The 27907-nt window shown below is 56.9% G+C and overlaps 10 protein-coding genes across 10 annotated transcripts; 7 read left to right on the top strand and 3 right to left on the bottom strand.

Annotated features, from left to right (window-relative positions):
* Positions 1 to 1766: 1766 nt before the first annotated feature.
* On the top strand, positions 1767 to 4299 carry CMQ_548 (amino acid transporter; the record flags this gene model as incomplete). Its single annotated transcript, XM_014317627.1, has 2 exons — positions 1767 to 4076; positions 4126 to 4299. The coding sequence occupies 2 exons, from the start codon at positions 1767 to 1769 to the stop codon at positions 4297 to 4299; spliced, it is 2484 nt and encodes an 827-aa protein (XP_014173102.1).
* Positions 4300 to 4855: 556 nt separating this feature from the next.
* Positions 4856 to 5891, top strand: CMQ_1366 (DNA-directed RNA polymerase 2 subunit; the record flags this gene model as incomplete). The annotated part of the gene is made up of 5 exons (XM_014318445.1): positions 4856 to 4872; positions 4948 to 5067; positions 5377 to 5435; positions 5511 to 5621; positions 5692 to 5891. The coding sequence occupies 5 exons, from the start codon at positions 4856 to 4858 to the stop codon at positions 5889 to 5891; spliced, it is 507 nt and encodes a 168-aa protein (XP_014173920.1).
* Positions 5892 to 6213: 322 nt separating this feature from the next.
* Positions 6214 to 6794, bottom strand: CMQ_1643 (small nuclear ribonucleoprotein; the record flags this gene model as incomplete). Its single annotated transcript, XM_014318722.1, has 6 exons — positions 6214 to 6243; positions 6295 to 6358; positions 6418 to 6445; positions 6507 to 6545; positions 6634 to 6690; positions 6770 to 6794. The coding sequence occupies 6 exons, from the start codon at positions 6792 to 6794 to the stop codon at positions 6214 to 6216; spliced, it is 243 nt and encodes an 80-aa protein (XP_014174197.1).
* Positions 6795 to 7941: 1147 nt separating this feature from the next.
* On the top strand, positions 7942 to 9582 carry CMQ_1119 (3 -5 exonuclease helicase; the record flags this gene model as incomplete). The annotated part of the gene is made up of 2 exons (XM_014318198.1): positions 7942 to 8776; positions 8840 to 9582. 2 exons carry the CDS (start codon positions 7942 to 7944, stop codon positions 9580 to 9582), a joined length of 1578 nt encoding a protein of 525 aa, XP_014173673.1.
* A 215-nt stretch (positions 9583 to 9797) lies between these two features.
* On the bottom strand, positions 9798 to 11409 carry CMQ_1166 (microtubule associated protein; the record flags this gene model as incomplete). The annotated part of the gene is made up of 2 exons (XM_014318245.1): positions 9798 to 11197; positions 11295 to 11409. 2 exons carry the CDS (start codon positions 11407 to 11409, stop codon positions 9798 to 9800), a joined length of 1515 nt encoding a protein of 504 aa, XP_014173720.1.
* Positions 11410 to 11768: 359 nt separating this feature from the next.
* CMQ_363 (DNA polymerase delta subunit) lies at positions 11769 to 13539 on the top strand (the record flags this gene model as incomplete). Its single annotated transcript, XM_014317442.1, has 4 exons — positions 11769 to 11812; positions 11862 to 12171; positions 12233 to 13253; positions 13316 to 13539. 4 exons carry the CDS (start codon positions 11769 to 11771, stop codon positions 13537 to 13539), a joined length of 1599 nt encoding a protein of 532 aa, XP_014172917.1.
* Positions 13540 to 14574: 1035 nt separating this feature from the next.
* Positions 14575 to 17453, top strand: CMQ_1473 (beta-glucosidase; the record flags this gene model as incomplete). The annotated part of the gene is made up of 3 exons (XM_014318552.1): positions 14575 to 15212; positions 15458 to 15520; positions 15629 to 17453. The coding sequence occupies 3 exons, from the start codon at positions 14575 to 14577 to the stop codon at positions 17451 to 17453; spliced, it is 2526 nt and encodes an 841-aa protein (XP_014174027.1).
* Positions 17454 to 17576: 123 nt separating this feature from the next.
* On the bottom strand, positions 17577 to 20066 carry CMQ_1678 (prenyl protease ste24; the record flags this gene model as incomplete). The annotated part of the gene is made up of 5 exons (XM_014318757.1): positions 17577 to 17916; positions 17998 to 18183; positions 18550 to 18992; positions 19042 to 19971; positions 20052 to 20066. The coding sequence occupies 5 exons, from the start codon at positions 20064 to 20066 to the stop codon at positions 17577 to 17579; spliced, it is 1914 nt and encodes a 637-aa protein (XP_014174232.1).
* An 803-nt stretch (positions 20067 to 20869) lies between these two features.
* CMQ_531 (ankyrin repeat protein) lies at positions 20870 to 25359 on the top strand (the record flags this gene model as incomplete). The annotated part of the gene is made up of 6 exons (XM_014317610.1): positions 20870 to 21316; positions 21576 to 21956; positions 22037 to 22275; positions 22752 to 23559; positions 23617 to 24486; positions 24571 to 25359. The coding sequence occupies 6 exons, from the start codon at positions 20870 to 20872 to the stop codon at positions 25357 to 25359; spliced, it is 3534 nt and encodes a 1177-aa protein (XP_014173085.1).
* A 954-nt stretch (positions 25360 to 26313) lies between these two features.
* On the top strand, positions 26314 to 27138 carry CMQ_971 (carbonic anhydrase; the record flags this gene model as incomplete). The annotated part of the gene is made up of 1 exon (XM_014318050.1): positions 26314 to 27138. The coding sequence occupies one exon, from the start codon at positions 26314 to 26316 to the stop codon at positions 27136 to 27138; it is 825 nt and encodes a 274-aa protein (XP_014173525.1).
* Positions 27139 to 27907: the final 769 nt, after the last annotated feature.

The following is a 27907-nucleotide window of genomic DNA, read 5'->3' as shown; positions in this document are numbered from 1 at the left end:
TTGACCCTCCATCTATCGCAGTGGAGACGTACCAAGTGTTTCGATCGGGCAAAGGGAGAGTATCAACAAGACATGGCGATTTTGTTGTTTCAGACGGCCAATCCTATCGCGTCTTTTAGTGCGCGCCTGCTTCCACGACGAGCACGGCCGACGCACCCTGGCGGAAGGGGCGATGGGCTGTATCTCGTCGGGCTGCGACTGCCGTTGTAAGATATCTCTACTCTATGAGATACGTCCAGATACAGCTCAAGCTCACCGTCATTTGTTGCCCCACTGGTTGTGGCACGGGAACAGGCGAATCTATGCTTTTGGCTCCCCCCACACTGCTGATATCTGAATTCACTGGGCAATGCTGCGTGACCGATGAGAATTGCGAAATGGCACGACTTGTCTAAATTACAGTCAGATTGGGCGTGCAGTTAATCGGAGTTGCTCTCCGGCATCCACTTGGCCTGGAAAGCGATCAGATATCGTGCCTACGTCGACATGTTACAAGTAGTGTGCACTTTTGGGATAAGCACTGTGGCAGAGAAAGACTTTTCGCAGTAGCTCCTTTTAACGGGCGGTTTCACTTCTCCAGTACCGGTACGACTGAACGGGTGTCTCGCCGCCTCCCAGTTGGGTCTCAATATTAGTGGGGCGATACTCTGTTCTAGCTAGGTCAGCCTCGCATCTGCTGTGTCCTCTATCCTCTATCCTGGCTTCTCCAATTCGCCGACCCATTCTTCGAGGCATCTAGCAGCAGCAAATGACGGGTAATTGGTTATGTGTAACCTACTTGCCCGAGTTTGCACGCCTGAAGTCCGTCCCAACAGACCTAGGGCGATAAACGTGGCTTGTGGCAAGTCTAAAAGGCCTCACTTGTAGCCCGCGCGTGCAAAAGTTCAGCTACAGGCTTCATTCGATGCAGGGACGTCAGGAAAGCGTGCGGCTGAGGTTTCAGCCTTCCCGTGGCGTCCTGGTGTCGACGCCCAGTGTGTATCGCTTGAAGGCAGCATTGGAGTCTGAATCGCGCAGAGAATGAAGTTGGACTTGTCGGTGGTCGTTTGTATATAGAAAAAGTACTTACCACCCCACTCTGAAGGTGGTGGAATGGACATTGTGAGATACGACGTCGCGAACAAGTGCTCGCAGACGACGATATCCGACGCTGCTTTCCGTTCTAGGCCATTAGGGCTATGCCGAGACCCCCACACTTTCAGGGCCGCGGCCAATGACAATGCGGGGGGACTGCATATGTACGGGTGCAGAGGCGCTGTAAAAATGGGCTCCAGTCACCTGCTCGTATTGTGTTAGGCGGCCCAGTCGTGATAGCTTTGGGCACATGGGGGCTGATTAGGCGGCACTAACCAAACAGAACGCTTTTGTTGTTTTCGTCCACCTGCTACATCCGACCATCACTCGATTGGCAGAACAGAGCTTTCCTTTCTGTCTTTTGCCTGTCTTTTTTCTTTCTTTTCTTTTTCCTTTCCTCATTGAATTCATCTTGGATACAGAAGCTCATCTACTTGCATTGGACACCTTGTCCTTAAGGTTTCTCACCAGCAGCTCGACCTTGCCGCGATAAGGGACAGAAAAAGCAAAGCGAGAGCGAAAAGAGAAAAGCGAGGATCTCGTCAGCGCCATCCCGGCCCGCCCGAAACGCCTTCCGCCTATATGAACGGAGAGATATGCGGTGTTAACTGTCTGGTGATCTCTCAGCAATCGTCGACCGCGACTACGATCTACATTTCCTCTCCATCCTCTCCATCCTCCTCCCAGTCACCATGTCTACAAACGGTCGGAACTCTCCAGCCTCGAACCCCTCTCCACGAGCCGCGGCTGCCGCCCAGCTGCTGTCCACCTCTCCAGCTTCCTTTCGCGCTCGATCGCTCGGCACATCTGTCCCACGCTCTGACACCACCGCACGACTTGCATCGCAGGTCCAACCGCTGGGCTCGTCGCCCTTGGCAACTCCAAATGGCCGTCGTGGATCTGGCCGGTGGTCGCCGTCCGGGGCACTGACGCCACTTGCGGGTGGCAATCCGTCCAGCTCCGTTGCCGTCGGGCCCGGAGTGTCTGCCCTCGCAGCCGCCCTGGCGAATTCGGGCGGTGGCTCCCCCCCGAGATTGGGCACGCCGCCGGTCAGGACCGCCTCGCCTGCAGCAGCATCGACGAGAGCACTCAGCAGCACACCGCTCACCGGCACTATCGGTCTGGGCTCTGGTGCCGGGCTGACGCCGACGAACTACGGTTCCTTCGAGTCGAGACCTCGTTATGCCACGACAGCAGGTGCTTATGAGGATCCGGAGATTGTGCGACGACACCTGGTCCTGCGGTCGGACGCGGCCAGCATGTCAGACAGGCCGAGCGAGGGCAAGGGAAAACAGGCAGCAGGGGCTGAAGATGCCGCAGTGGCAGCAGGGATGGCAGAGTACGGCACCGACGGTGACCTCACCGGCGTCGGGGCGTCTGCCATCGACGACGAAGAGTTCTCAAGTCTGCAGCTGCAGGGTGGCGACATCACGCGGCCAATCTACCGCTGGACGGAGGAGGCGACGAGCCGGGTGAACCGCAGCCAGAGCTTCAGCATGCCGCGACCGGAGCCGGAGAGCGAGGTGTTGGACATCAACACGATTAAGGTGCCAGGTGGCTTCCGACGCAACTATCTGCGGCGGACCAACGGGGCGAGCGGCGACGGGGCGATGGAGGAGGGCGAGGGTGGCTACGGCGCGACGGACGCGCACCGCCATCGCCACCATGGCGGCGCAGCACACAAGGGCCGGCTCTTCACCGCGAGCTTCCTCGAGTTCCTTTCGGTGTACGGTCACTTTGCCGGCGAGGAGTTGGAGGAGGACGACGAGGTGCTCAAGCCGGGCGAATACTTTTCCTCTGGCGAAGACGGCTCCTCTGGCGAGGATGGCGGGCCGGCCTGGGACAGTGACATGGGTAGTAGCAGCGGCAGTGACGCGGGCAGCGACGACGAGCTGCTCGAGGACAGCACGGTGCTCACGCCGTCGCGGCGTCGCCGTCGACGCAAGACGAGGGGCGGTAGTGGCAACGCCAGTCCGATGAACGCGGCGGCCGTGCTGCTCAAGTCGTTTGTCGGCACGGGCGTGCTTTTCTTACCGCGGGCCTACCTCAACGGCGGCATGCTGTTCAGCAACCTGGTGCTGCTGTTCGTGGCCGCGCTGAGCTACTACTGCTTCGTGCTGCTGGTCACCACGCGGCTGCGCGTGTCTGGCTCCTTTGGCGACATTGGCGGCATCCTCTACGGCCGCTGGCTGCGCTACATGATCCTCGGCTCCATCGTCTTCAGCCAGATCGGCTTCGTGGCCGCCTACATCGTCTTCACGTCCGAGAATTTGCAGGCTGTCATCCTGGCCGTCACCAAGTGCGAGACCTTGATCCCCATTAAGTATCTCATTCTCATGCAGATGGTCATCTTCTGGCCTTTCTCGCTGCTGCGCGACATCAGCAAGCTCGGCTTCACCGCCCTCGTGGCCGACGCCTTTATCGTCATCGGCCTCGCCTACCTCTTTTATTATGATATCCTCACGCTCGAGCGTTTCGGCCTTGCCGACATCACCCTCTTCAACCCTGTCGACTGGACCCTCTTCATCGGGACTGCCATCTTCACCTTTGAGGGCATCGGACTCATCATCCCCATCCAGGAGTCCATGCGCCACCCGGAAAAGTTCCCGCGTGTGCTCTTGGCCGTCATGGTCATCATCACCACCATCTTTGTCGTCATGGGCGCCGTGTCCTACGCCGCCTACGGCTCCAAGACCGAGACGGTCGTGCTGCTCAACCTGCCGCAGGACAACCACCTTGTCAACGGGGTGCAGTTCCTCTACTCGTTGGCCATTCTGCTGTCCACGCCGTTGCAGATCTTCCCCGCCATCCGGATCACGGAGAACGGCCTGTTTACGCGCAGCGGCAAGTACAACCCCTACATCAAGTGGCAGAAGAACGGCTTCCGCTTCCTGGTCGTCGCCATCTGCGCCGGCATCGCTTGGGGCGGCGCCGACAACCTCGACAAATTTGTCGCCCTCGTCGGCAACTTCGCCTGTATCCCGCTGGTCTATATCTACCCGGTAAGTCCCATCCCATTTCCGATTCCTTTCTCCTGTACTGACAACATAGCCCCTGCTTCACTACCGGGGTGTGGCCCGCAGCAGGTTGTGGAAGGCCAGCGACATCGCCCTGTGCATCTTTGGGCTCGTCGCTATGGTCTACACCACCAGCCTGACCATTATGAGCTGGGCCAAGGCAACGGGACCGGCTCTGCCAGGTTACTGCGACAGCAAGAGGAACTAGCCCTTGGGCTGTGGGATAGTCTCGATTTTGTGCCGTATTGTCTTCATTTTTGTGTGATTTTCTATTTGTTCTTCAGTTTGCTCAGAGAATGCAGAGATTGGACGGAGATGAGAGTACCTTGCTGTCTTGAAGTGTGAACTGGGACTGTGGGTTTTATTTTATTTTGGCTAGAGGGGTTTCCGCGCATCAGCGACTTGTCGTAATCAATGCATCAGGCTCGACAGCCATTTGTTTCCATAGATCTCGTTGCTATTCTTAATAGGCTTTCGTATCCGAGCGCACAAACTGTTGGCGTTGATGACTACGAGCAGAGAGATTCTTCGGAGTTTGATGGCACATCAATACAGTAAGTTAACCACGACGCGAGAGCCAAAATAAAAGCGGGGACCTCTGAATGCAGCCACCGCATTTCTCACTTCAATTCTTTTGGATCCCCTTTATCGCTCTCTTCGCGCTCAGAACAGCTCTCGCCATCCTTCTACTCGCCTTCGACGTGCACCTCCCTCTCCTCTCCTAATAGACCGTAGAGTGGCATCACCAGAAAGACAGCGAAATCATGAACGCCCCGGACAGGTGAGTGAGGCTGGACTGAAGTGGTTTGCCACCCTGCCTCTGAAGCACTGAGAGCGCCAGAATTGAAGATGACAGCGTTGCCGTCATGGCGGCCTGCTTTTGTGAACTCGGCCCGATCGCAGTGATGCAGGCAGCCGGTCAAGTGACGCCGGCTGGTGACGGCGCCTCTGCGGACAAACTGGAAAGACGCGATGGGTGTGTCGAGGGAAGGCGCGCAGTACGCTCCTTCCTCTACAAGCCTGCCAAACACGCGCATCCCCATTCGCGTGTGTCTCGTCGCGTTCCGCCATCTTTTTGGCCGAAGGCAATGGCTATGTCCCATCTGCATCATTCCTACTTGACGACAGTATATGATCCCCTTCCCAAAAGAGAGAAAAGAAGCATGGCGAACAACCGCCATAAGAACGTGCAGCAGAGGTTGGGCGGCTCTGGCGGGAGGAAACAGTGCCCTATTGTGGTTGGTTTTTCTTGCGTTGCTGACAAAGGTTCAAATCTACCCCGTAGATTCGAGCTGTTCATTCTCGGTGATGGCGAGAAGAAGATCACCGAGACGCCGTTCACCGGTAAGGCCACAGCTTCCTGTCCAAGCCAGAAGCGTATGGGCACGGGGTACATTCAGGACTGACCACCGACCGTAGGAATGGCCAACACATCGGATTTCCTAATGTTGAAAGAGGACCATACATTGGGAAACCTCCTGGCCGAGCACTTGAAGATGCATCCCAAGATTCTGATGGCTGGATACAAGGGTAGGTATTTGCCCTGACCTGTTGCAGACGTTTATCTCTTTGCCACCCCGGCTGACACCTGCCGTCACAGTGGCCCACCCTAATGTGGCCGAGGTTCTGCTCCGTGTCCAGACGGACGGTACGGTGACACCCAAGGAAGTGTTGGTGGAGGTGTGCAAACAGCTGGTGGCAACGCTGGGACATTTGAGTCGGGAGTTTACGCGCGAGTATGAGTTGCGGCGTATGGCGACGGCTGGCGAGCAGCAGCAACAGCAGCAGGGCGGTTTCTAGCATGTCTTTCGATTCTTTGCTGCTGGTTGTAAGCAGGTGTCTGCGTATGGCGTTTCGGGATCACGAATGGGAAGATTAAAAATTGAGAAAAGTCCTTTGGGAACCTAAAAAGGACGTTGCTACAGTACTGGAGGGCGTTGTGGGAAATCGGCTACTTGATATCTGTTTCGTGTTGAACCAAATACATAAGAAAAGACAAATACAATCACGGAAACTCCTGTCCCATTTGTCCTCCTCTGAGCGTTCCTGCTCCGACTCATGTTTCAGAGCCCCGATCCGATTTTCACGTCCATTGCCTGTCATCACCATCCTGCATCGAATGTCATACTGGTCCCTCTCCGCCTGGAATAAGCTGCGATCTAGTTAGCCAGACGTCTCTTGTCTTTGCGGGTCGCGTACGTACCATGCATATGTTGTTGCCGTTGAGCAAGATCTTGGACATCTTGGTTTGGCCACCAGAGTAGTCACTACAATATCACGGGTCAGCAGCAGAACATGACGCAGGCAGTATCGCAGTACAACATACAACTCGGTCACTTCTTCCAGCACCATGTCTGTAGGCTGTTAGCTTGAGAACATCATTTGGCATGGAAGATGATTCGGAAAGATACTTACTGACGTAGTCGTCAAAGCCTACCAGAGTACCGCTGAACTCTAGACCGAGGGAAGCCGACAATCAGTTTGGTGAACGGAAGAGGCGAACATCGCGAATCTTATCCGCCCCATCTCTTTCCCAGCTTACCTCGCTCGCCCTTCATGATGACCCATATCCTGGACCCGACACATTTGTCGATAAGCTCTGAGAATAAAACGTCAGCAAGTGCACGGTCCTTTCCCCGATATTTGTCTCCCGTTGTTCTCCTTGCGATCTCACATACCGAGGGGAAGGAGTTGTGAGGCCATATTCGGCGTTGTGGGCGTTTTGAGACAAGTATGCGCGAAAAGACTGAAGTGGGGGGCGACAGTTGTATAGATCAAGCGCGCATATAGAGCACCTCACGTGTATAGATGTGCGCTGCTCGAGGGCGAAGGTCTTCTCAAACAGCAAGATATGTTCCAGCTCATTCTTCCTCGTGAATTTCAACCTTCCTCTACAGCCTAAAAAAAGCGGGCCCACATCTGTTCCCCCGCTACTCCGTACAACGACAACGCCTTGAGCCCATGTGTGGTGGACCGGTGAAGAACGAGCTGAGCAACATGATGGATCAGCAAACACAGAAGATAAACACAGAAATCCCTTAGCATACATATTCATAATAATTTGATGGAACGGGCTTTTCTACTTTCAACATGATCGAACGGTACTACTCGAAAGCCAAGGGCTGGGTCTGCTTAAGTGCATATTCGGATATATTCACTCAGCAGCTGAAGATCAATTTCTCCACTCGCGCTGCGCAATAACAGACCCCTGAAATAGGCATACAATCGTCTTTCTAAGGCTACGATGTGAAGCCTTTGCTTCCCTTGTTTCCCTTGCAAGCGATACTTATATATGGGAAAGTATGGAGCGGTCTTTTGACATATTACCACCGCAAAATCCATAGCCTACAACAGTGCTGCTTCCCTCATGCCTGCGCGCGTCGTCGTTTGTCAACCATCTGTGCATTCTATGGCAGGCTGCACTCGGAGCGGTCAATTGTCTATCTGGTACGTCTTTTTGCTTCAGTTTTTCCGGAAGCATGCTGTCCTCCCGCAGAAGGTGGCTGACAGTCAAGATAGGCCATCCGGATGCCGCGGTTTTCCACAACGTTACTGCTCTGGAAGAATGGCCACAAAACGGCTGGCCCAACCGTCGCTGGTGGCTAAGCCGTCACTGGTATTTGAACACGCCTCGTCAACGATAGCCGCGAAGATGCGAGTATGGAATCCAGATACGGGCATTTTGTTTAGCTCTGCCACAGAAACCGGGCTCGAAATCGAAGCTGGAGCCGTCGGCCACAGAGTGAGCCCACCGTTTAGTTCGCCTGCAAGACCGAAACTCTGTACGTCTGTCCATTCTGGGCGTACGACGGAAAGGTTCTTCCACAGAGAAGCTGCGAGATACGTGCAAATGGAAGACCACCTCGAGACCGCAACGGAGACTGCTCAGAGCAGTACCGACGATGCAGCGAAGACAAACATGGGCGAAGTGCCAAAAGTGGAGCGAAACAGAGCAGGAAAGAAAGCTGCGGAGGAACATGAGGAGGGCAGCGACGACGACGCAGCACGGCCGCCGGTGACGACGCTCGCGTACAAGATGCCGCTGGAGGTGTTCCGAGCGGCCAAGGAGGCAGAGCCGGACAGCACGGAGTCGTTCTGGTCGTATGCAATGTATCGGCACATAGAGAGCGGACTGCCGGTCAAGGTGCACTACTGCAAGAGCCTACACACGACGGAGCGGGTGTGCCGGGAGTACTTTGAGGGTGAACCTCTGCTGGGCTTCGACCTGGAGTGGATGATGAACGCGATGCGGTGGCATGGCCCACGACGGAACGTGTGCCTGGTGCAGCTGGCCAGCCCCAGCCGGATCGGACTGTTCCACCTATCGCTGTACCCGGTGCGTGAGAGGGGGGGCGAATTTCTGGATAACGACATAAACAGCCTGGTGGCGCCGACGCTGCGGCGGATCCTCGAGGACGCGAAGACGATCAAGACGGGCGTGTGCATCAAGGGCGATGCGACGCGATTGCGCAACCACCTGAATATTGACACGCGCGGGATGATTGAGCTGAGCCACTTGCACAAGCTGGTGCGGTACTCGCGAACGGGTGACGTGCAGCTGGTCAACAGGAGGCTGGTGCCGCTGGCAGTGCAGGTACAGGAGCATCTGCGACTACCCATGTTCAAGGGCGCGGATGTGCGATCGGGTGACTGGTCCAAGCCGCTGAACACGGAGCAGATAATCTGTGAGTGGTAGGAGATCTGGCCGAGGTGGAGTCGATGTGTTTTCTGGCTGACAAGAGGCACAGATTCGGCTTCGGACGCGTATGCGGCCGTGCAGATTTTCTCGGTGCTTGAGAGGGAGCGGCTGAAGCTGCGGCCGACACCACCGCGACCAGCCTTTGCTGAGCTGGACCTGCCGATCCGACTGGCCGATGGGGTGACTTCCATCCGGCCAGGCGGCAGGGAAGATGGTGTCGATGCAATTGTGCAGCGGCAGTCCAGTGCTGCTACGCCGCGGCGAGCAAAGACGGCTTTGTCGACGCCGACGTCGACACCGAGGAAACAGCGTCGGACCCCTGCACCGAAAACGTCACGACCAAGAGACGCCCGGATCGATGCGGCAGACGAGTGGCTGGCGCAGTATCGATCGCGTGCAGAGGAGGACGCGAAGTTGCGGACGCGGCCGTCGTCGCTGCGCGCATACCACCTTTGGCATAGAGACGAGACGCTCGACCCGGTGGCCGTGGCCAGTCTCCTGCGTGAGCCTCCGCTGCTGACGGCGACGGTGGTGAGTTATATCCTGGATGCGGTGCGGCATGAGGACCTGCCGTACGACCGGGCGCGGCTGCGGGAGGAGCTGCTGGGGCAGCTGCCGGTCGGCGTGGTGATGCTGCGGTACCGCCAGCTGGCCAAGACGTGTGGTTTTGGCTATTTCCACGGCAAGGGAAAGAGTGCTGATGTCAGCAGCGGCACGACGACTTCGCTCTCGGCTTCTACTGCTACGATTGCTGCTGCTGCAAGAGCCACCGACCAGACATCCGGGGTCTAACGGCGATCAGAAAGTATGCACTGCCCTGGGTTTCGACCTGGTTCAACAAGCCTACGAGCTTTTCAACATCTAAAGCCATCTTGCCGGAATCTGTAGAAACAACCAATTTGGAAAACGAGCTCTATGATATATGACAAATCCCTGTCCCACTTTTCATACCGATAGAAATACGGAGTATCAGCCTGTCTTTTTTCTCGAACCTCTGCAGCCGTGCACTATGCCTCCTGGGCGACGATGTCGCGGCCACGGTTGATCTGCACGCGCTTGTCCTCGCCGCCGCTGACGATGCCCCAGGTCTTGTCCCAGACGAGATCGAAGACTTTGACGCCCTCGCCGGCGAGCGGACGGGCCTTGCCCTCGCGGCCCTCACGGTCGATGACGTAGACGGCCTCGCTGACAGCAGGTCCAGCGCCGAGGCCAGGCTGCTGGCTGTCGTCGTCGCCGTCCTGGAGGCCGCGGCGACTGCTGCGAAGGTCCCAGATGCGGCAAGTGCCGTCGTGCGAAGCGGAGACAAGAGAGTAGCTGTTGTCGGGAGCAGCAGCGAGAGCGACGACCTTGTTGACGTGACCGCGGAGGGTCATGACGGCAGTCGTGGCGACGGACTCGCGGGGATCGACGAGGACGATATTGCGGGCAGCATTGCCGACGGCGAGCAGGGGAGATGAGCTGGAGGTGGTGGTGGCGATGCCGCTGGCAGAAGAGCTGCCGACGGCGCAGAGAGAGAGCAAGGCGTGAGACGTGGCGACGGTGGCGACAACTTGGCCGGTGGTGAGATCGAGCGTGGCGACAGCGCCGTCCTGGCCGGCCGAGTAGGCGACGGTGCGATCGCGCGGGTCAAACGCGACAGCAGTGGCTGGCTGGCCCTTGTGGGCGGCGATGAGAGCGAGGGGACCACGGCGCGGGACGTCGGGAGCCGAGGAGGCAACTTTGCGGCGCTTGGCAGCAGCAGCAGCTGCCCCGGGCAAGAGAGACTCGGGGGCAGCCGGAGCCGAGGCCTTGCTGGTGGTCCAGACGCCGATCTGGCCATCGGCCGAGGCGGTAAGGACGCGGCGGGCGGTGCTGTCGGTGGCCACGGCATCGACGCTAGCCTTATGGCCATACAGCTCCAGGGTGGGCCGCAGCAGCTGGATGGTCTCGGTATCGGTGTCCATCGCATCCACGGCATCGTTCTCGAGCACGGGAGCCTTCCATATCCGGACGGTGCGGTCGATGCCGGCGGAGGCGATCTGAGAGGACGTGACAAAGCGAGCAGCCTTGATGCCGGCTGTGTGGCCGCCGTGGGCTGCATCGGGCGAGACGGCGGTGACGTGGCCCGAGGTGTTCCAGAGGCGCAGCAGACCGTCGTAGGAGCCCGAGAGCAAGCGACCGGGAGCCACGTCGACCGCACTGACCCAGTCGTCGTGTTGGAAGCTGGCCTCAAAGGCCGGCGGGATTAGGCTGCGCACATACTGCAGGGTCACCGTGGTTTCGCCCGAGAGACCGCTGTCGCGCAGATAGTCGGCCAGGGTCGAGCGCAAAAAGGCACCGTCAACGAGGAAGTCGAGCGGGATCGGACGCTCGGTCGCGAGCATAGACTCGGAGTTGAGGATGCGGGAGAGACCATAGCGGCGGATGTCTGAAGTCGGAGAGGGAACAAGGATATTAGAAGACGCAGGACAGCCGGGCCGAGACGGCGGCCATGGACAGAATGGATATGCGCAGAAGAAACTCACCTGCTGGCACGATTAGCTGGCGCTTGGATTCTGGAAGCTGAATGTTCTCGTCCGTCGTCGTAAACACCACCTTGACCTGCGCCATCTCGGGCGCCTGGTCCAGCGAGGCGGCCATTGGCTCGAATGTTCGTGCAGAGTGTGGGAGCGGGTGTCGGTGCGCTGTCGTGGCGGTCGGATCTCGTCTCTGCTGTTCCAACTGAAACAGCGTTTTTTTGCGTCTGGGCTCTTCGTTTTTCTTGTAAAAAAAATGGCAGAATAAAAAAATTGTTATCTTATCAGCCGCTTAGTCTTCAGCCTTGCATCAGGACGGACCAGCCTTGCCCCACTTGTCAGCTGGCGAATCACAGCTCGCCCAGTAGGAAATCCAGTCGAGCGCGCTGGCAGGGCGCGTTTCCCCTCTAACGCGCACTGCCATGTGGTGCTTCTTCTTGATTTCGTCTGCGCCTATGCCAATTCCGAGCAGTGCGATGCGAGATGGTCACCCTGGAAGAAGCCAACCGCCTGCTGTCGAAGCCGTTGTACGTACAGCTGAGTTTCTGTTCTTTTCTGTTCTAACACAACACACAGCGACGACAGCAATGATCTGCCCGATCGCTCCCAGTCGGCCTACCGGTCGCTACAACGGTTCCGCCTCGCGTCCGACCGCCCGTACCAGCAGCAGTTTGGCGACATGTACTTTCTGCGGCTGGCCAAGATCAAGCCGGCGGTCGAGAAGGTGGCGGTCGAGGCTTTTGGCGATGTCATCGTGGCCGGCGAGCCGCCAAAGCAGGTCGACCGCGTGCTTGATGTGCGCCAGGGCGAGTTCTGCTGGGTTGCCGGGACGGTCTACATGGACATGCCGTTCAAGCCTAGCATTTTAGATGATGTGTCGAAGGACGTGAGTTTTTATATTTTTCCTGTATTCTTTTCTCTCTCCTTGCTCACATCTGACGGCCCAGAGGCTTCTATCACTCCCACCCGATGTCAAAAAGTATATACCCGAGGACGGTGACGATGACCTGCTGGCCGAGGGCCGTGGCAGCGTCTCCGTCATGCTGGAGGACGAGTCGGGCCGCATCCGGCTGGTGGGCAAGGCGTTGCGTTCCGTGCTGCTGGTCACGGGCTGTATCGCTGCTGTCATGGGCACGGAGAACGAGAACGGCGAGCTGGAGGTGCTGGACATTGTGTTTCCCGACCTGCCGCCCCAGCCGGCCCGCTGGGAGCTCTCGGGACCACCGACGGGCGACGAAGCCGAGAAGCAGCCGCCTACAAAGCGAGTCAAGGTCGAGGAGGAGGACGATGATGACGATTTGGACATGGACGACGACGGACACACAGACCACAAGCAGACACAGCGCAGCAGCAGCAGCAGCGGCAACAAGATTGCCATCGTGTCGGGCCTGCGTTTTTCGGGACCCCATGGTGCAGCTGCGGTCGAGACAGCCCTGCTGCTAGAGTATCTCCTAGGCGAGGCGTTGTCACCAGCATCACAGCGTGCGGCTGCACGCATTAGCCGGTTGATCGTGGCGGGCAACTCGATCGTGGCGGCGCCAGTGGCAGCAGCGGCCGGCGAGCGGCAGCCGACGAAAAAGTACGGCTACGACAGCAGCACCTACGACCCAGTGCCGAGCGCGATGTTGGACGAGTTTCTGGCCCAGCTGCTGCCATCGATGCCGGTAACACTGATGCCCGGTCCCGACGACCCGTCCAACGCGAGCATCCCGCAGCAGCCCGTGCACGCGGCCATGTTTCCGCAGGCGCGTGCCTTTTCGACCGCCAACGAGACGGCGGCCGAACCGGGCTCGCTGGATGCGGTGACGAACCCGTGGGAGGGCGAGGTGGCCGGCTGGCGCATCCTCGGGACCAGCGGCCAGACCCTGGACGACATGCAGCGATACGTGCAGAGCAGCGACCGGCTGGGCATGATGGAGGCCACGTGCCGGTGGCGCTGCTGTGCACCGACAGCTCCAGACACGTTGTGTGAGTTGTCGCTGTTCTTCTCTCCTGTCCGTTTCTGACTGCTCTTCTGCTAACGCGCCCAGGGAGCTATCCGTTCCAGGAGGACGATCCGTTTGTCATGGACGCCTGCCCACACGTGTACTTTGCGGGCTCGCAGCCCGAGTTTGGTACGCGGCTGATCTCAGGTCCTGATGGCCAGGAGGTGCGGCTCGTGGCTGTGCCGTCCTTTAGCGAGTCGCCTGAGATTGCGCTAGTGGACACGGACACGCTGGAGGTCACGCGGGTCAAGATTGGACGGTCAGAATAGCCGTGGTGCTTTGGCTTGAAGACGGCGCGGACGTCGTTGGATTTACGCCTAATGCATGATGGTACGGAGTATTCCATACTTCGTATAGCTACGTCGATAGCGCATGTGTCTGTGGAGTAAGTTCACGAGGAACTCTCAGACTGCCGATCGACATCAATATTGCAAGCTTAAATGGGCAATAAGATGAGAACTGCTACTTCAGGCTGCAGAATGTTACCCCGGACAGGGCTAGTTCGCGCTAATTGTTAGCGCTTTTTCGAAAGAAGCTGCCTAAAGAGGCTGCTACTACTCCGTATACCATAATATCCCGTCCACCTTAATTACCGATAAGATGCGCGTACATTCCACGAGTCGAACATCGGTGGTCGAGATCTTGCGACATACTATGTACTACCCTACAACCGTAACAAACTCATCGCGAGCACGACAAAGAACCAACACCCAATGCTCCGTAAATCCCCTGACTATCTATGGAGTATTCTAGATACATAGTACTCCGTATCGTACTCATCTTCGTCCTACCTCCACCTTCTTTCTCCTGAGATTCGGCCGATTGTCCACCCATGTCGCCTATATCAGGATGGTCAATGCAACCTTCCGTCCTCGTCAAGACAAGGATGCAGCGCTATTTGTGCGTGGCGCATCCACCCTCCCACCCCTTTTGCGACTTGCATGCATTGCTGCTCATTCTGTTTGATTATTTCCTGGCTGTGTCTTGCATATCGGGAACCCTCCATCTCCACTCTGGCCCTGATGCTACCGTCCGGAGAGACCATCGCCATGCCGCCTTGAATGTATGCTTAGCCAAGGTCTAGACGACCAGCCGGTGTAAAAATTGCTAGATCGTACATAGTACGGAGTATATGAGTCTGTCTTGCCAGCTTCGCTGCCTCGAATGTGATCCAGTCCAGCGTTTCGTCGCTGACAGCTTGTAGCATTCCGACAGCCAATCGGTCTTCAACGGGACCAGCAGCAACTCCTCCAACATCTCCCTCTCGCTCTCGCTCTCGCTCTCCCTCGCTTTCTTCCCCGACAATGCACGCCAGCAGCAGCCTGCTCGTGGCGGCCGTTGCGGCCTGGGCACCGGCAACGGTCACGGCCGCGGCGCTTCACGGAAAACGGGACGCAGTGCCGGCGGGCTTTGTGGCGGCTCCGTACTATCCGGCGCCGCATGGCGGCTGGACAGCCGACGCAGACTGGACGGCCAGCTACGCCAAAGCACAAGCGCTGGTGGCACAGATGACGCTGGCCGAGAAGGCCAACATCACGTCTGGCTCGGGCTTCTACATGGGGCCCTGCGTCGGCAACACCGGCAGCGCTCCGCGGCTCGGCTTCCCGCAGATCTGTCTGCAGGACAGCGCTCTCGGTGTGCGCAGCACCGACAATGTCACCGCCTTTCCGGCCGGCATCACGACGGCCGCCACCTGGGACAAGGACCTGATGCTTGCCCGCGGTCGCGCCCTCGGCCAGGAGTTCCGCGGCAAAGGCGCCGGCGTCTATCTGGGCCCGACCATCGGACCGCTCGGCCGCAAGCCCAAGGGCGGCCGCAGCTGGGAGTCCTTTGGCGCCGACCCCGTGCTCCAGGCCATCGCTGGCGGCCTCACCGTCCAGGGCGTGCAGTCGCAGGGCGTCATCGCCACGGCCAAGCATCTCATCGGCTATGAGCAGGAGATGTACCGCATGGACAATGTCGTCATGCCGGGCTACAGCGCCAACATTGGTAAGTTTTGTTGTGTTTTGTGTTTTTGCTTTGTTCTGTTTTTGGCCTCTTTCTCTTGGTCTTATTCTTACCAAAATCAGACGACCGCACGTTGCATGAACTCTACCTCTGGCCGTTTGCCGAGACCGTCCGCTCTGGCGTCGGCTCCATCATGGCTGCGTACAATCATGTCAACGGATCTGCCTGCTCGCAGAACAGCTACCTGATCAACGGCCTGCTGAAGGACGAATTGGGCTTCCAAGGATTTGTCATGTCCGACTGGTACGTTCCTTCCCGTTCCAAGCTTCGTTCCTTCCCTATTGTTGCTCGCCATATCCCATCCTCTCATCCACCTCATCTCAAACATGGCCAATTTCTCACACCTCTCAGGCTTGCTCAGGTATCCGGCGTGCCGTCCGCTTTGGCCGGCCTCGACATGGCCATGCCCGGCGACACCATGATCCCGCTGCTGGGTACCAGCTACTGGATGTACGAGATGTCGCGCGCCGCCCTCAACGGCTCCTTGCCCATGGACCGTATCAACGACATGGCCACGCGCATCGTTGCCACCTGGTACCAGATGGGCCAGGACGACAGCTTTCCGGAACCCAACTTCTCCTCCAACACGGCCGACGCCACCGGCCTGCTGTACCCGGGCTCGGTCTTCTCGCCCAGCGGCATCGTCAACCAGTACGTCGACGTGCAGGCTGACCACGCCACTGTGGCCCGCCAGGTGGCCACGGATGCCATCACGATGCTCAAGAACGATGGCGGTCTGCTGCCGCTGGCACTGTCGCGGCCGTTGGCCGTCTTCGGCACCGACGCTGCTGTCAACTCTGCCGGCGCCAACGCCTGCACCGACCGCGACTGCAACACCGGCACACTCGGCATGGGCTGGGGCTCTGGAACGGTCAACTACCCCTACTTTGACGATCCCATCACGGCCCTGCGCAACCGCACCGCCGCCAACGTGACCTTTTACAACACCGACAGCTTCCCGTCGGCCGCCAAGAACCCTGGCCCCAACGACGTCGCTGTCGTCTTCCTCAGCTCCGACGCCGGCGAGAACTCCTACACGGTCGAGGGCAACCATGGCGATCGCGACAGCTCTGGCCTGGCTGCCTGGCACAATGGCGATGCCCTCGTCAAGGCCGTCGCTGCCGTCTACAGCCACGTCGTCGTCGTCGCCCACACTGTCGGCCCGCTCGTGCTCGAGCCCTGGATCGACCTGCCCGCCGTCAAGTCGGTGCTCTTCGCCCATCTGCCCGGCCAGGAAGCCGGTGCCTCGCTCGCCGACATCCTCTACGGCGTCGTCTCGCCCAGTGGCCACCTGCCCTACTCCATCACTTACGCCGAGGACGACTACCCGTCCAGCCTGACTAAGCTCACTGGCTTCGCCCTTGGCCAGCCTCAGGACACCTTCTCCGAGGGTCTCTACATCGACTACCGCTACCTCCAGAAGAACAACATCTCCGCTCGCTACGCCTTCGGCCACGGCCTCAGCTATGCCAACTTCACTCTGTCGGCTGCCAGCATCGCCGTCGGCACTGCCCTGACTACCGTGCTGCCCGCCTCTCGGCCGGCCAAAGGCACCACGCCCTCTTATAGCACCTCCATCCCTGCCGCTTCCGAGGCCGTCACGCCGTCGGGCTTCTCAACCATCTGGCGCTACCTATACCCGTGGCTGAACTCGTCCGAAGCTACCGCCGCCGCTGCTGTCGGCGTCAAGGCTGCCGCTGGAACGGCCTCGGCCATCTACCCCTACCCGGCTGGCTACTCCAACAACCAGACGGCCGGCCCGGCTTCAGGAGGTGCCCAGGGAGGCAACCCGGCCCTGTTTGACGTCGCCTTCTCGCTCTCAGTCAAGGTCACCAACGACAACGTCTCCTCAGCGCTGTCTGGCCGTGCTGTCGTCCAGGCCTACATCCAGTTTCCCGCCAACAGCGTCTACGACACCCCCGTCGTCCAGCTGCGTGATTTTGCCAAGACGGCCTCGCTGGCCCCCGGCGCCTCGTCAACGCTGGAGCTGCAGCTCACGCGCAAGGACCTTAGCGTGTGGGATGTCACCCAGCAGAATTGGGTCCTGGCCGGCCTGCCCAACAGCGGCAGCAGTCCCGCGCGCTACACCATCTGGCTGGGCGAGGCCAGCGACAAGCTGTACACGGCCTGCTACACCGACACGCTCGAGTGCGTGAGCGGGTTGAGCGGGCCATAGAATTGGGCACACAGGAAATTGAGTTGCATGTATATCCGTAATGTGAAGTGTGCCATAGGGCAGTAATCTTGAGTGTATATATAATTTTGTATAGAGCCAATCGTACACATGTCCCAGACTTCTTCAGTAGGACAGCCGCTTGCGGCCCTTGGCTCGCCGACGCTGCAGCGTCTTGCGGCCGTTCTTGGTGCGGATGCGGCTCAAGAAGCCATGACGCCGCTTCTGGATCAGCCGGCTGGTCCGCTCCATTGTTGCGCGCGGACCACAACGGAGCTGGCTGCCAAAGCCGGCGAGTGCTGGGTGCCGGGAGATGGAGGTGGGGGCGACGAGGTCGAGGGTGGCCGAGACGGAGGAAGAGGCGGAGGGGGAAAATGGCGTGAGGGCAGACGGTGCTGATGCCAGCCGGAAGACAGCATAGCCAGACATCATTGTAGGCCGCAACTGTGGCAGCACGGAAAAGGACCTTTGAAGAAGAGTGACAGCATCAGCAAGGAGTAGTGGCAGATAATACCGGACGGCGAGAGACGGCAGACAGAAGACCTACCGCATCTGGCTCTGCGCTGCGCTTCTGGAAGCACCTGCCAGCGGTAGTCTCTGGGCGAGAATGCCGGCTGTGGGAGAGGAGGACGAGAGGAAGGGGTTGGCCATCGAGGCTGTCAAGCGCATGGTCGCGCCAAAGACGGTTGGCCGCGCAAGCGAGACGTTCATGACGGCAAATTGGGCTCCGACCCTATATTGTACGTTCTCAGGAGAAGGCCCTTTCGTAAGCGCACTTGTGAGTCAAGAACAATGGTCGGCCACGGTCGCGTGCTGTGCCGTCTCCTCGCTCGTCTCGATTGACTGATCGAGAGTTTTTTTCCATTCCGCAACGTTTCCGAGCTGTCGATTCGGCTCGTCTGATTGGTGTGTGAAAAGTGGGGAGTCGAATTCCCGGTGGCACAAACACCACCTAAGCTCTGGGCTTTACAGTGAGCTGCAACTGAAAATTACAGGCGTCTCCTACCGTTATTTACGTGTGGCATGCATTACGATATAGTAAGATATGTCAAGCAGCCATCAAGGCTGCCACTCTTCATGATATACCGATCTCCCTTACAGCTCATCGCGGCCTGTTGCCTTTGCCGTCGAAGCGTCCTCCTTGGTCGCCTCCTTGGTCGCCTCCTCGCTCACGATTTTCCCCGTCGGATGCCAGTCAATTGCCTTGAGCCGCTCTGTCAGGATGGGGTGCGAAAAGTGGTAGTTGGCGTACATCCAGTCGGCATCCATGGTGCTTAGGTTCTGGATCTGCAGCTTGATCAGCGAGCGTGCCAGGTCTTCCGAATAGCCCAGACCCCGCGCGAACGCGTCTGCCTGGAACTCGTAGCGCCGGCTCAGGACGTTCATCAGTAGCTTGATAACCATGTCCATAGGTGCCAGCGCGTCCGAGAACAGCAGGAAGCCGATGATCATGGGCCGCTCGTTAAAAAAGCCAAAGTCGGCGTACAGGCTCTTGTTGTTGATGAAGACGGAAAAGAGGGCAAAGATGTAGAAGAAGTGAGCCTGGCAGCGTTAGTTTTGTTACATCTGGTTAGAAGCCTTGGCCTCTTACCTGGGAAATTGCAAACAGTCGGGTGGTGTGGCCGAGGCTCCAATGGCCCAGCTCGTGGGCCAGCACGGCGACGACCTCCTGAGTCTCGCTCTTCGCGATCAGCGTGTCGTAGATGACAATGTGCTTCTTCCAGGGAAGGCCGAAAAAGTAGGCGTTGCTGTGGGCGCTGCGGCGGCTGCCGTCGATGACATAGAGCTCGTGCAGGGGGAACGTCAGCTTCTTGGCCAGGTCCTCGACATCGGTCTTGAGCTGGCCCTCCTCCAGCGGCGACAGCTTATTGAACAGCGGCAGGATGACGATGGGGTAGATGGTAATCATGAACACCTGCAGGCCGGCACCGAAGAGCCAGAGGTAGTAGAAGAATCCGTCGCCCGAGCGCCGAACGATGGCCGTGAAGGCAGCCAGAATGGGCGGCACCATGGTGAAGGTGAGCAGCTGTGTCTTGATTAGGTCTGTGATGAAGAGCTGGGGCGTCTGCTTGTTGAAGCCAAACTTGGCTTCGAGCACAAAGGTGTGGTAGACGGAGCTGGGCAGCGACAGGATTTGGTTGAGCAGAATGGTCGAGAGAACAAAGACGATGGAGTGCGATATCTCGCCGCTGAAAGCCACTGGCGCCCAGCGCAGCAGCAGCTTGCCAGACCAGGACCAGAGCTTCGGCAGGAGATCAAACTGGAAAAAAGCCAGGTTTTGCATCTGGTTCCAGATGCCGTCGTAGAAGCCAAACTTAGCCTTGGCCCGGCCGTACGCCTGGCTTTTGTCAAACACCTCCTGCGAGACCTCGTGTTGGAGCACTTTGGGAGCTGCGGGCGCCTTGAGGTACTGGTACTGGCGGAAGGAAAGGAAGCCTTCGAAGAGATATTGACCGACCGAGAAGCCCATGATGAGTCGCTTCCATGGGAAGCTGGGCCGGTCGAGGAACCGGGCGAGGCACTGCAGAGACGGTCAGCAATAGGCAAAAGCAACAGAGTGAGCAAGCAGTGGCCGTGCAATCTCATGGGGTAGCGCATTACCCGAAGAATATCCATGGTGACAGAGTGTTGGAGAGTCCGAGATTCGCGAGAAGCATTACACCTGGGTGAGAAAGGCCAGATCAAGCTTAGAAGTGGAAAGAAAGGAGAGCCCGGCAGGTGCGCGGCCAAGGGAGACCGGAAACAAAAAACTGGCGACGGAAAAACCAGCGGCCGATTGAGACGGTCCACCACGCGACTACGATTGTGTCGGCGCTTTCCAATCGAGATCGATGGAAGTGGTAAACGATTCAGGAGCTGTTGCAAGCTGGCGGGATGTCGTAGGTCCACATTACTGGTTTCGGCAGGCGCCCCGCTTCCAATCGCATGATGACTAATTGGGTGACTAAGCAGTGCTGCCCGACTTGTAGGATGCAACACGGGCGATGAAGAACTGAGACGTCTTCAACGCTGGCCGTATAGCAGAGAAACTCTTCGGAACATATTAACTATCTATGCAATCATAACGACCAAAGTACTCGGACACAGCAAATATCGGCTCGCCCCGACCACATAGACCAAAGACTGGAGGACAAGTCCAAAAGGGGTGAGCACAAGTATGCAGAGATGCCCATCAGCTATCAGCCCACGATGACTGGAAATAATTGAGCAACTGTGTATGGCTTACACCCCGCTCCCCTGCATCTTCTGGCTGCCATGGACGTGTCAAAATTTGGTTTATTGGTCCCTTAAGCTTAGGCATCATTGAAACATAGATTGGGCCATAGCCATATTGTTGAGCATAAGACGTCGGAACGGCCATTATGATATTCCCAAAGATAGTTCTGTCTTCACAACTGTCGAGCTTAACGCTGGACAATATGGACGCGGCGTCGGCCATCATTGGCATTTTTGACTTTTCGCTCAAAATCGGCAAGTTGGTGATAAACTATGGAAAGTCTATAAAAAACATGAACAAGACGATTCAAGAAATATCAAAGACAACGGCAGAGATCGAAAAGTGGCTACACGACGTTGTAGGGGAGCACGAAGAACGGTTGAATGCTTATCTGGAAACCTCGAGCGCTTTGCGATCGGCGCTTTCGAAAGGTGGCGATTTGGTAAAGTACAGAGATACTATGGAGCTGATGTTAGAAGATATGTTAAAGTATAGTCCCCTTTCCCTTGAAGAGAAGGGCGATTTCAAGCGGCGTATGCGAGTGATGGGCAAGAGAGGCATAGCCAAGGGAAAGTGGCCTTCGGTAGAAAAGAAATTACGAGGGCTCGAAAGTGAGCTCAAGGAGCTCTTTGGGAGGATAAAAAGCGCAGTATCTATAAAAGACCAGTATGGCATCCCGTCTCCTGTCTTCCTTTATTTGTATGGCCCGCTGTAACAGGTCTCTTTGCAGTCTTCTCATCGAGGCTCTGACTGCCGCGAGCAAAGAGTTGATCCACACTCGGATTGTCACTTGGCTACGATTTAGAAAGCACGCCGACTCTTTTGACGACCATATGGAAAGGCGAGTTAAAAGCACAAGTCGCTGGATACTGAACTCAGATGATAACAACAGATGGTTCGATCTCTAGTCGTCTGACACGACGCTCTGTTTCTGTGGCCTACCCGGGGCGGGCAAGACGTTTATCGCGACAGCCATCATCGACGACTTATCCCACAAGATTGAGGCCATAGGCAATGGTAACGCTAAGACAGGCTTGGCGTTCCTGTACTTCAGCTCCGATATCAGCAAGGAGAACCAGTCAGCCAGACGGCTACTCGGCCACATTCTGAGGCAGCTGATGCTCAACTTACCAGACGACGGAAACGAGAACAGCCCCTACCCCCTAGTGAAGGCCCTCTACGACCGAAATATGCGGTCGAACTTGAGTGTTAAATCATCGATGCCAGAAACCTCAGATCTGATCGAAAAACTGGAGAACGTCATCGACTGGTATGACAGGGTGTATCTTGTCATTGATGCCCTCGACCAGTGCGTAGAACGCAAAATCTTGATCGATTTCATGGATGTTTCCATGGCTTGCAAACCAAGAACGACCGCGAACACTACAAGATCAAGATCTTGACCACATCGACCCCAACGTTTGCACAATCAAAATTGGTTTGCATCGACGACACAAAGCAGCTGTCGCTGGAAATCCGGGCAAACGACGAAGATATTAAGATCTACGCTGAATCTATGATTCCAGCTCTGAAATCGAGCCTGGTCAAGTGTGACGCCGGGGACGTCCATAAATTCATTGAAGTTGTGACCAGGGAGGCAAATGGCCTGTATGTTTTCCTCTCGCACCGCTCGGAAGTCTGCTGACGACATATCATCTTTGCTAGATTCCTCCTTGCTGCATTGTATATGAACCTTCTCATAAGCCAGCCGGGCTATCCGCTATCTACGATACTTGCTTCCTTCCAGAATGGACCATCCCAACAAAGACCCTCTAGTCTGGCCATTGCTCACGAAATCTGCAATACGGCCTATGAAGCCCTTTTCGAGCGAATCAATAACAGAGATGTGAGCAGTCGGAGCCTGGCCAAGAAAGCTCTGACGTGGGCTGCTTGTGCGACTCGGACGCTGTCTGTCACAGAACTGCTGTGTGCGGTCTGGGATGACGAGAATGAAGATATGGCGAGAGAACTACGAGATATACGAAAAAATAAGCTCATGGACATCTGCTGTGGGCTTCTCGTCATACACGAGGCGAGAGACAGCGTCAGTCTTATGCACGTCACGCTGAAACCTATCTGGAGAGCGGCAGCAGCAAATGGGCACCGCTTCCGTACCGCGAGATGGCCAGATACTGCATTGATCAGCTCTGCCTGCCCGACCTCTCATCGGGTCCTTTGCCTGGGGTCACGTGGTATCGTCTTGGGCCGCTCGAGAGGCTGCTGCAGGACCGGCCTCTTCTGCGCTATGTGTCGTCGAATTGGGTGCATCATGTCTCTACGGGTGTATGGGAGAAGTTCGAGAGGGCGGAGGACGCCAGAAAGTGGCTGGAGGCACGACTGAAGGAGACTCTCGTCGACAATGCCAACAACGTGCTTTCGGCCTTCCAGGTGCTCCTAGTCAAGGCGCGAAATCCGTTTCCAGCAGGCGTCGCCGTCATGCACAACGTCTGCTACGTTGGCGAGCCGGAGTTTCTGGCCGTACTTCGACGGAGCAACAGGCAGGACCACGACAGAGCGTGTGACGAAGATGGAAAGACGGCACTACACTGGGCGATCCTTTGCCAGGATAGCAAGAAGGCCGCAGACATGGTGAAGGTGCTCCTAAAGGACTTTGTAGGAAATATAAATGCGACCGACGCGGACGGCCGCACGCCGCTACACTATGCGGCCCTGGTCGGAGAGACCGAGACCACCAAACCACTTCTGGTCCACGGCGCCAAGGCCGAGGTCGGAAAGCGACGACAACAGATCACGCCTCGGATGACGGCCTGCTTTTGTGGACTCGACAAGGTGGTGGTTGAGCTGCTGATTAACAATGCCAATGTGAATGCGCAGAGCGAACAGATGGGTACGCCCTTGAAAGCCGCCTTCATGGCTGCATCGGAGGAGTGCGTGGCCGCCATCCTGTAATCGGGTCCACGCCTGAAGAAGTACCGCGGCGACAAGCAGTCTGACGGGGCTCTGCAGCAGGCCGCTACCGGCACGTCGGCACCCATCGTCAAGCTGTTGCTGGACGCTGGCTTTAACGCGAATTGTCTAGCAGGAACTCCGGCCGTGACTCCGCTTCAGGGGGTGGTGGCAGTCAGTCATCCATGGCTGCAGCCGGGCAGTAATGTGGACATTGTCCGGCTGCTCCTGGATCACGGGGAAAAGACGACTGCGAGGTTCCCTGACGGTAGCACTATCCTGGACGTGGCCGTCAGTAACGGATATGGTGACGTGGCCCAGCTGCTGCGAGAACGGGGCGCAACCAACAGCAGAGGCTGGGGACTAGGAAGCCGCAGGCTGTCCAGTACTGCCTCGATGCAGGCAGCGGCGGCAGTCGACTTACACGAGGCCGAAAGCGGGTATGCTGGAGGAGTGATGAGATCTATGCTAGACAGCCAGCTGCAGCTGTTCGTGGCAGCTGTCACAATGGGCCATGACAGCATGATGGAAGAGTACCTGGTCATGGTTCTGACAGCTTTTAAATGGACTATCCAGAAGAGGCAGGGGCCGTCTTTGCGGGCGTTATGCGATGTATCTGTAACGGCTTTCAAAAAAGTTGTCGAGCTCGCGCGGAACGACCAGGACGGTAGTGACGAGAACGGGGATGATCAACCATTATCATCGGCTGCTAATACCCCAGCGCATAGTCAGCGTCTGCAGATGCTGGTCAGGCCAGCTTTGGCTGGGGCAACCGCAGTGCTTTCCTTGCTTACCGGATGGGAGACGCCCAGCGCAGAAGAGATGAATGACAGAAACCGACAAGCCGCGAGCAGTGCCAGTGGCAAGCTGGAGAGGGTCACGCAGACAGCAGTGGAGATCCTTCTCATGGCAGTAGACTTCGGTGATAGGACGATAGTCTGGCTGGTCGCGGATCATTAAGTAAAGGCGCTGCAGTATATTTCCTTTTCTGGTCAGGCCAGCGATCCCATGATGGAGGTCCTGGTCAAATGCCTGGTGAAGGACTTTGAGGACTTGTTCAAGGCTAGCGATCTGATCAAAGCCAAGAAGCAGGCTATCATCGGCATCGAGCTGCTGGCATCAGCCACCAGACAGCGCTATACGCAACTGGCCTATAACCTAGCCGCCATCTGGGCGTTGGCCGCGCGCAACGTCTGCTGCAAGGGCTTCATCGTCCACGATGGAATGTCTGTCTTCATGTTCAACCTTGAGGCGACATTCCTGGCCAGTCAGGTGTTGCCGACCGGCCGCCACGAAATGGAGCGCTTCGGCACAGCTTGTGTGGAGATTCTTGCTGCCATGGTGGCAGATCCGCATGGGATTCCCGACATTATCCACTCAATGGCCACCGTCTTTGTCGAAGGCTGGGTCACAACAGACACAGCTCAGCCCAGTATTCTCAGACATGCCGTCGCTGGCTGGGGCGTCACGCGCGAACACTTGTTCTTGAGGACGAGAACCCTTGTGGCTGCCATGTTCGGGATCCTCTATGCCACTATCCGTGGCGCTCATAGTATTGTTCAGGAACACATTGCCGACTTTGCCGTCTTTACAATTGACCAGGCACGGCTACAGGAGGAGCGGGCCGTCTACAACCAGATACTGGGATTCATAGAAACTTTACGCTCTACCTACGCGTCAGCAACAGGTATCTCGCAGGTGTTTAATGTCGTTCTAGAGAAGGCTCGGAGTAGGGGAAGCACAATCGTAGCCGAAATGCTTCAGACGCAGTTGGCTCTTTTGTGAATTTTTTAAGAGAATGTATATGCAGTCACAAATATACCCACATTAAGAGAACAACCTGAGAGACTAAGAACAAAAGAAACGGATAACAGCCGCAGTGAAGTGTACCGTAGCCGCTCTATGGAGTAGTCAGGGCCGAATTGTGTGCTCTGGAACTGAGAAATTTGAGCTGAATTTGCGAAAGTAGCCTGGAGTCCACTGTTTATGCTCGTACAAAATAGGCTGGACATACACGTGATCCAAGCTTCGGAAAGCCACCTCTATAAATCACAATAGTCGCTCATCATTCCACAGACCCGATTGGCACAATTGGCTAGCGCGTTGGACTTTTAATCCAAAGGTTATGGGTTCGACCCCCATATCGGGTGATCAAATTTTTTAGTCTCAACCTCATGTATGAGTGCTAAGAAATACGGTACGGTGTACGGTACGTGAAAGTACAAAATTTTGCACTTCAAATCTCCTTTTTACTCCAACTGAAAGCACTGGATTGAAACTTTCATGGAAGAAAAAGCATGGGATTTTTCGAAAGGAAGCTAAAGCTAGTGGATGCACTGCGGCAGTGAAAAGTCTGCACAGGGTCACGTGCAACAAACTTTGCCTTCAAAGTTCTGTAACTTGCATAGACCAATTCTTAGTGACTATCATTTATGTATTTTATACTTGAAGCTTTCACCAACTCATAGCTAAGACAAACAAGACGATATTCTACGTCGTAAGCTGGACTGTTGAGAGTGCCGGCAATAAATGGGGAATACCGGCGTGACCCCACCATACACGATAAGAGACTGTGCCTTATCGTAGTGCGGAAGCTCTGCTGTGACGTTTCGACCGAAAGAGGAAAAACGACGAAAAAAGGTAGTAACATATCGGCCTTCTCCAACGCCCGCCATCATTCAGACGTTCTGCGGAGTTTTATAGCTGGGGCTCGAGTACATCTCAATGCCCATATTGCAAATGCGCTTCTGCTCACAGCTGCTGTCGCCAACCACCAGACGAGTTGCCTCAAACCCGGTTTATATCGCTGCTGCGACGACGACGTCGACTTCTACGCGGGCCTATTACAACACACTTGGCAAGGAGGCTAAGAAGACGCGGATTCGGTGGCGCGAGATGGCGGAGAAGGACATCACCAAGTACTTGGAGCAGAGCCACGACCGGCTGTTTGAGCACAACAGTGCATGGGCGGCGGCGAAGCGGAAGCAGGACCCCGAGTTCTTCATCAAGCTGTCGGCCGGGCAAGAGCCCGACTATCTCTGGATCGGCTGCAGCGACTCACGGATCCCGGCGGAGCAGATCACGGGGCTGGATCCGGGCGAGGCGTTTGTGCACCGCAACATTGCGAACCTGGTGTGCAACACTGACCTCAACGCTATGGGCGTGATCAACTACGCGGTGCGGCATCTGCACGTCAAGCACATTATCGTGTGCGGGCACTACGGCTGCGGTGGCGTCAAGGCGGCTATGACGCCCAAGGACATGGGCCTGCTGAACCCGTGGCTGCGCAACATCCGGGATGTGTACCGGCTGCACGAGAGCGAGCTGGACGCGATCGCGGACGAGACGGCGCGCTATGACCGCCTAGTCGAGCTGAATGTGATTGAGCAGTGCCGCAACGTGATCAAGACGGCCGACGTGCAGCAGTCGTATGCCCAGAACCAATACCCGATCATCCACGGCTGGGTCTTTGACTTTCACAACGGCCTGCTAAAAGACCTCAAGATCGACTTCAAGGCTGTGTTGCAGAGCATCCAGAAAATATACAACCTCACGGACTCCTAGAGAGCGGAGCGGTGGGAGAGAATGGCGGGGAAAGTATGGGAGAAGGTTGCGCAAATTTGTTCTTCTATCGCGGAGAGTATTCTATAGAGGCGGATCAGCCATTTCTTCGAGCCGAACAGCCAATCACTTGTCTTGCTTGAAAGCTACACGGCCACGCAAGCCCTCAACGGACATGCACGGATATAAATTATGTTGCTAACATTCGGGGTGTGTTGGTTTAATGATGCTCCTCTTTTCTATTGGACCGATCCGCCTATTATTCAGCTTCCTGCACCAACGTCTACACATTGTCCCGTCTCTACGCTCGGACCTGCCAATTGGGTCTTAGTGGCCGCGGGAAATGGAGTTGAATGAACCGGCCTTGTGAGCAGGCCTTGGGCGTTGCGAGTGGTGGCCAGAGGTGTCGAGATCCTCGCACGAGCCAATGAAAACCGGGTAGCATGCAGCCGTGCAGCCGCTGGGATGCACCATGCATGATGCAGCAGACATATTCGGCCCGTTGGTGATCCGCTGACCTGATGGTACGTAGATAAGGAAACAGCTACGGCCACGGCAAGTAGCTGTATATAGTTAGGCAGCATCCTTCTCGGTGCCGATGACCGGCAATGACGGAGGGGCTTTACGAGAGGAGGGGAACGGGGAGGGAAGCCGGGGAGACTATGGAGAATGCGGAGAGTTTTGTGGGTGGAACCGCAACGGCCAGCCGTCGATATCGTGCGCCGCTGTCGTCCTTCTCGAGCCGCGGCACACATGCAGCGGCTTATTGGGC

This window comes from Grosmannia clavigera, assembly GCF_000143105.1.
Source record: "Grosmannia clavigera kw1407 unplaced genomic scaffold GCSC_140, whole genome shotgun sequence".
Taxonomy (NCBI): domain Eukaryota; kingdom Fungi; phylum Ascomycota; class Sordariomycetes; order Ophiostomatales; family Ophiostomataceae; genus Leptographium; species Leptographium clavigerum.
Note: the sequence above shows the minus strand (reverse complement) of the source record. Positions and strands in the feature narration are given on the sequence as shown.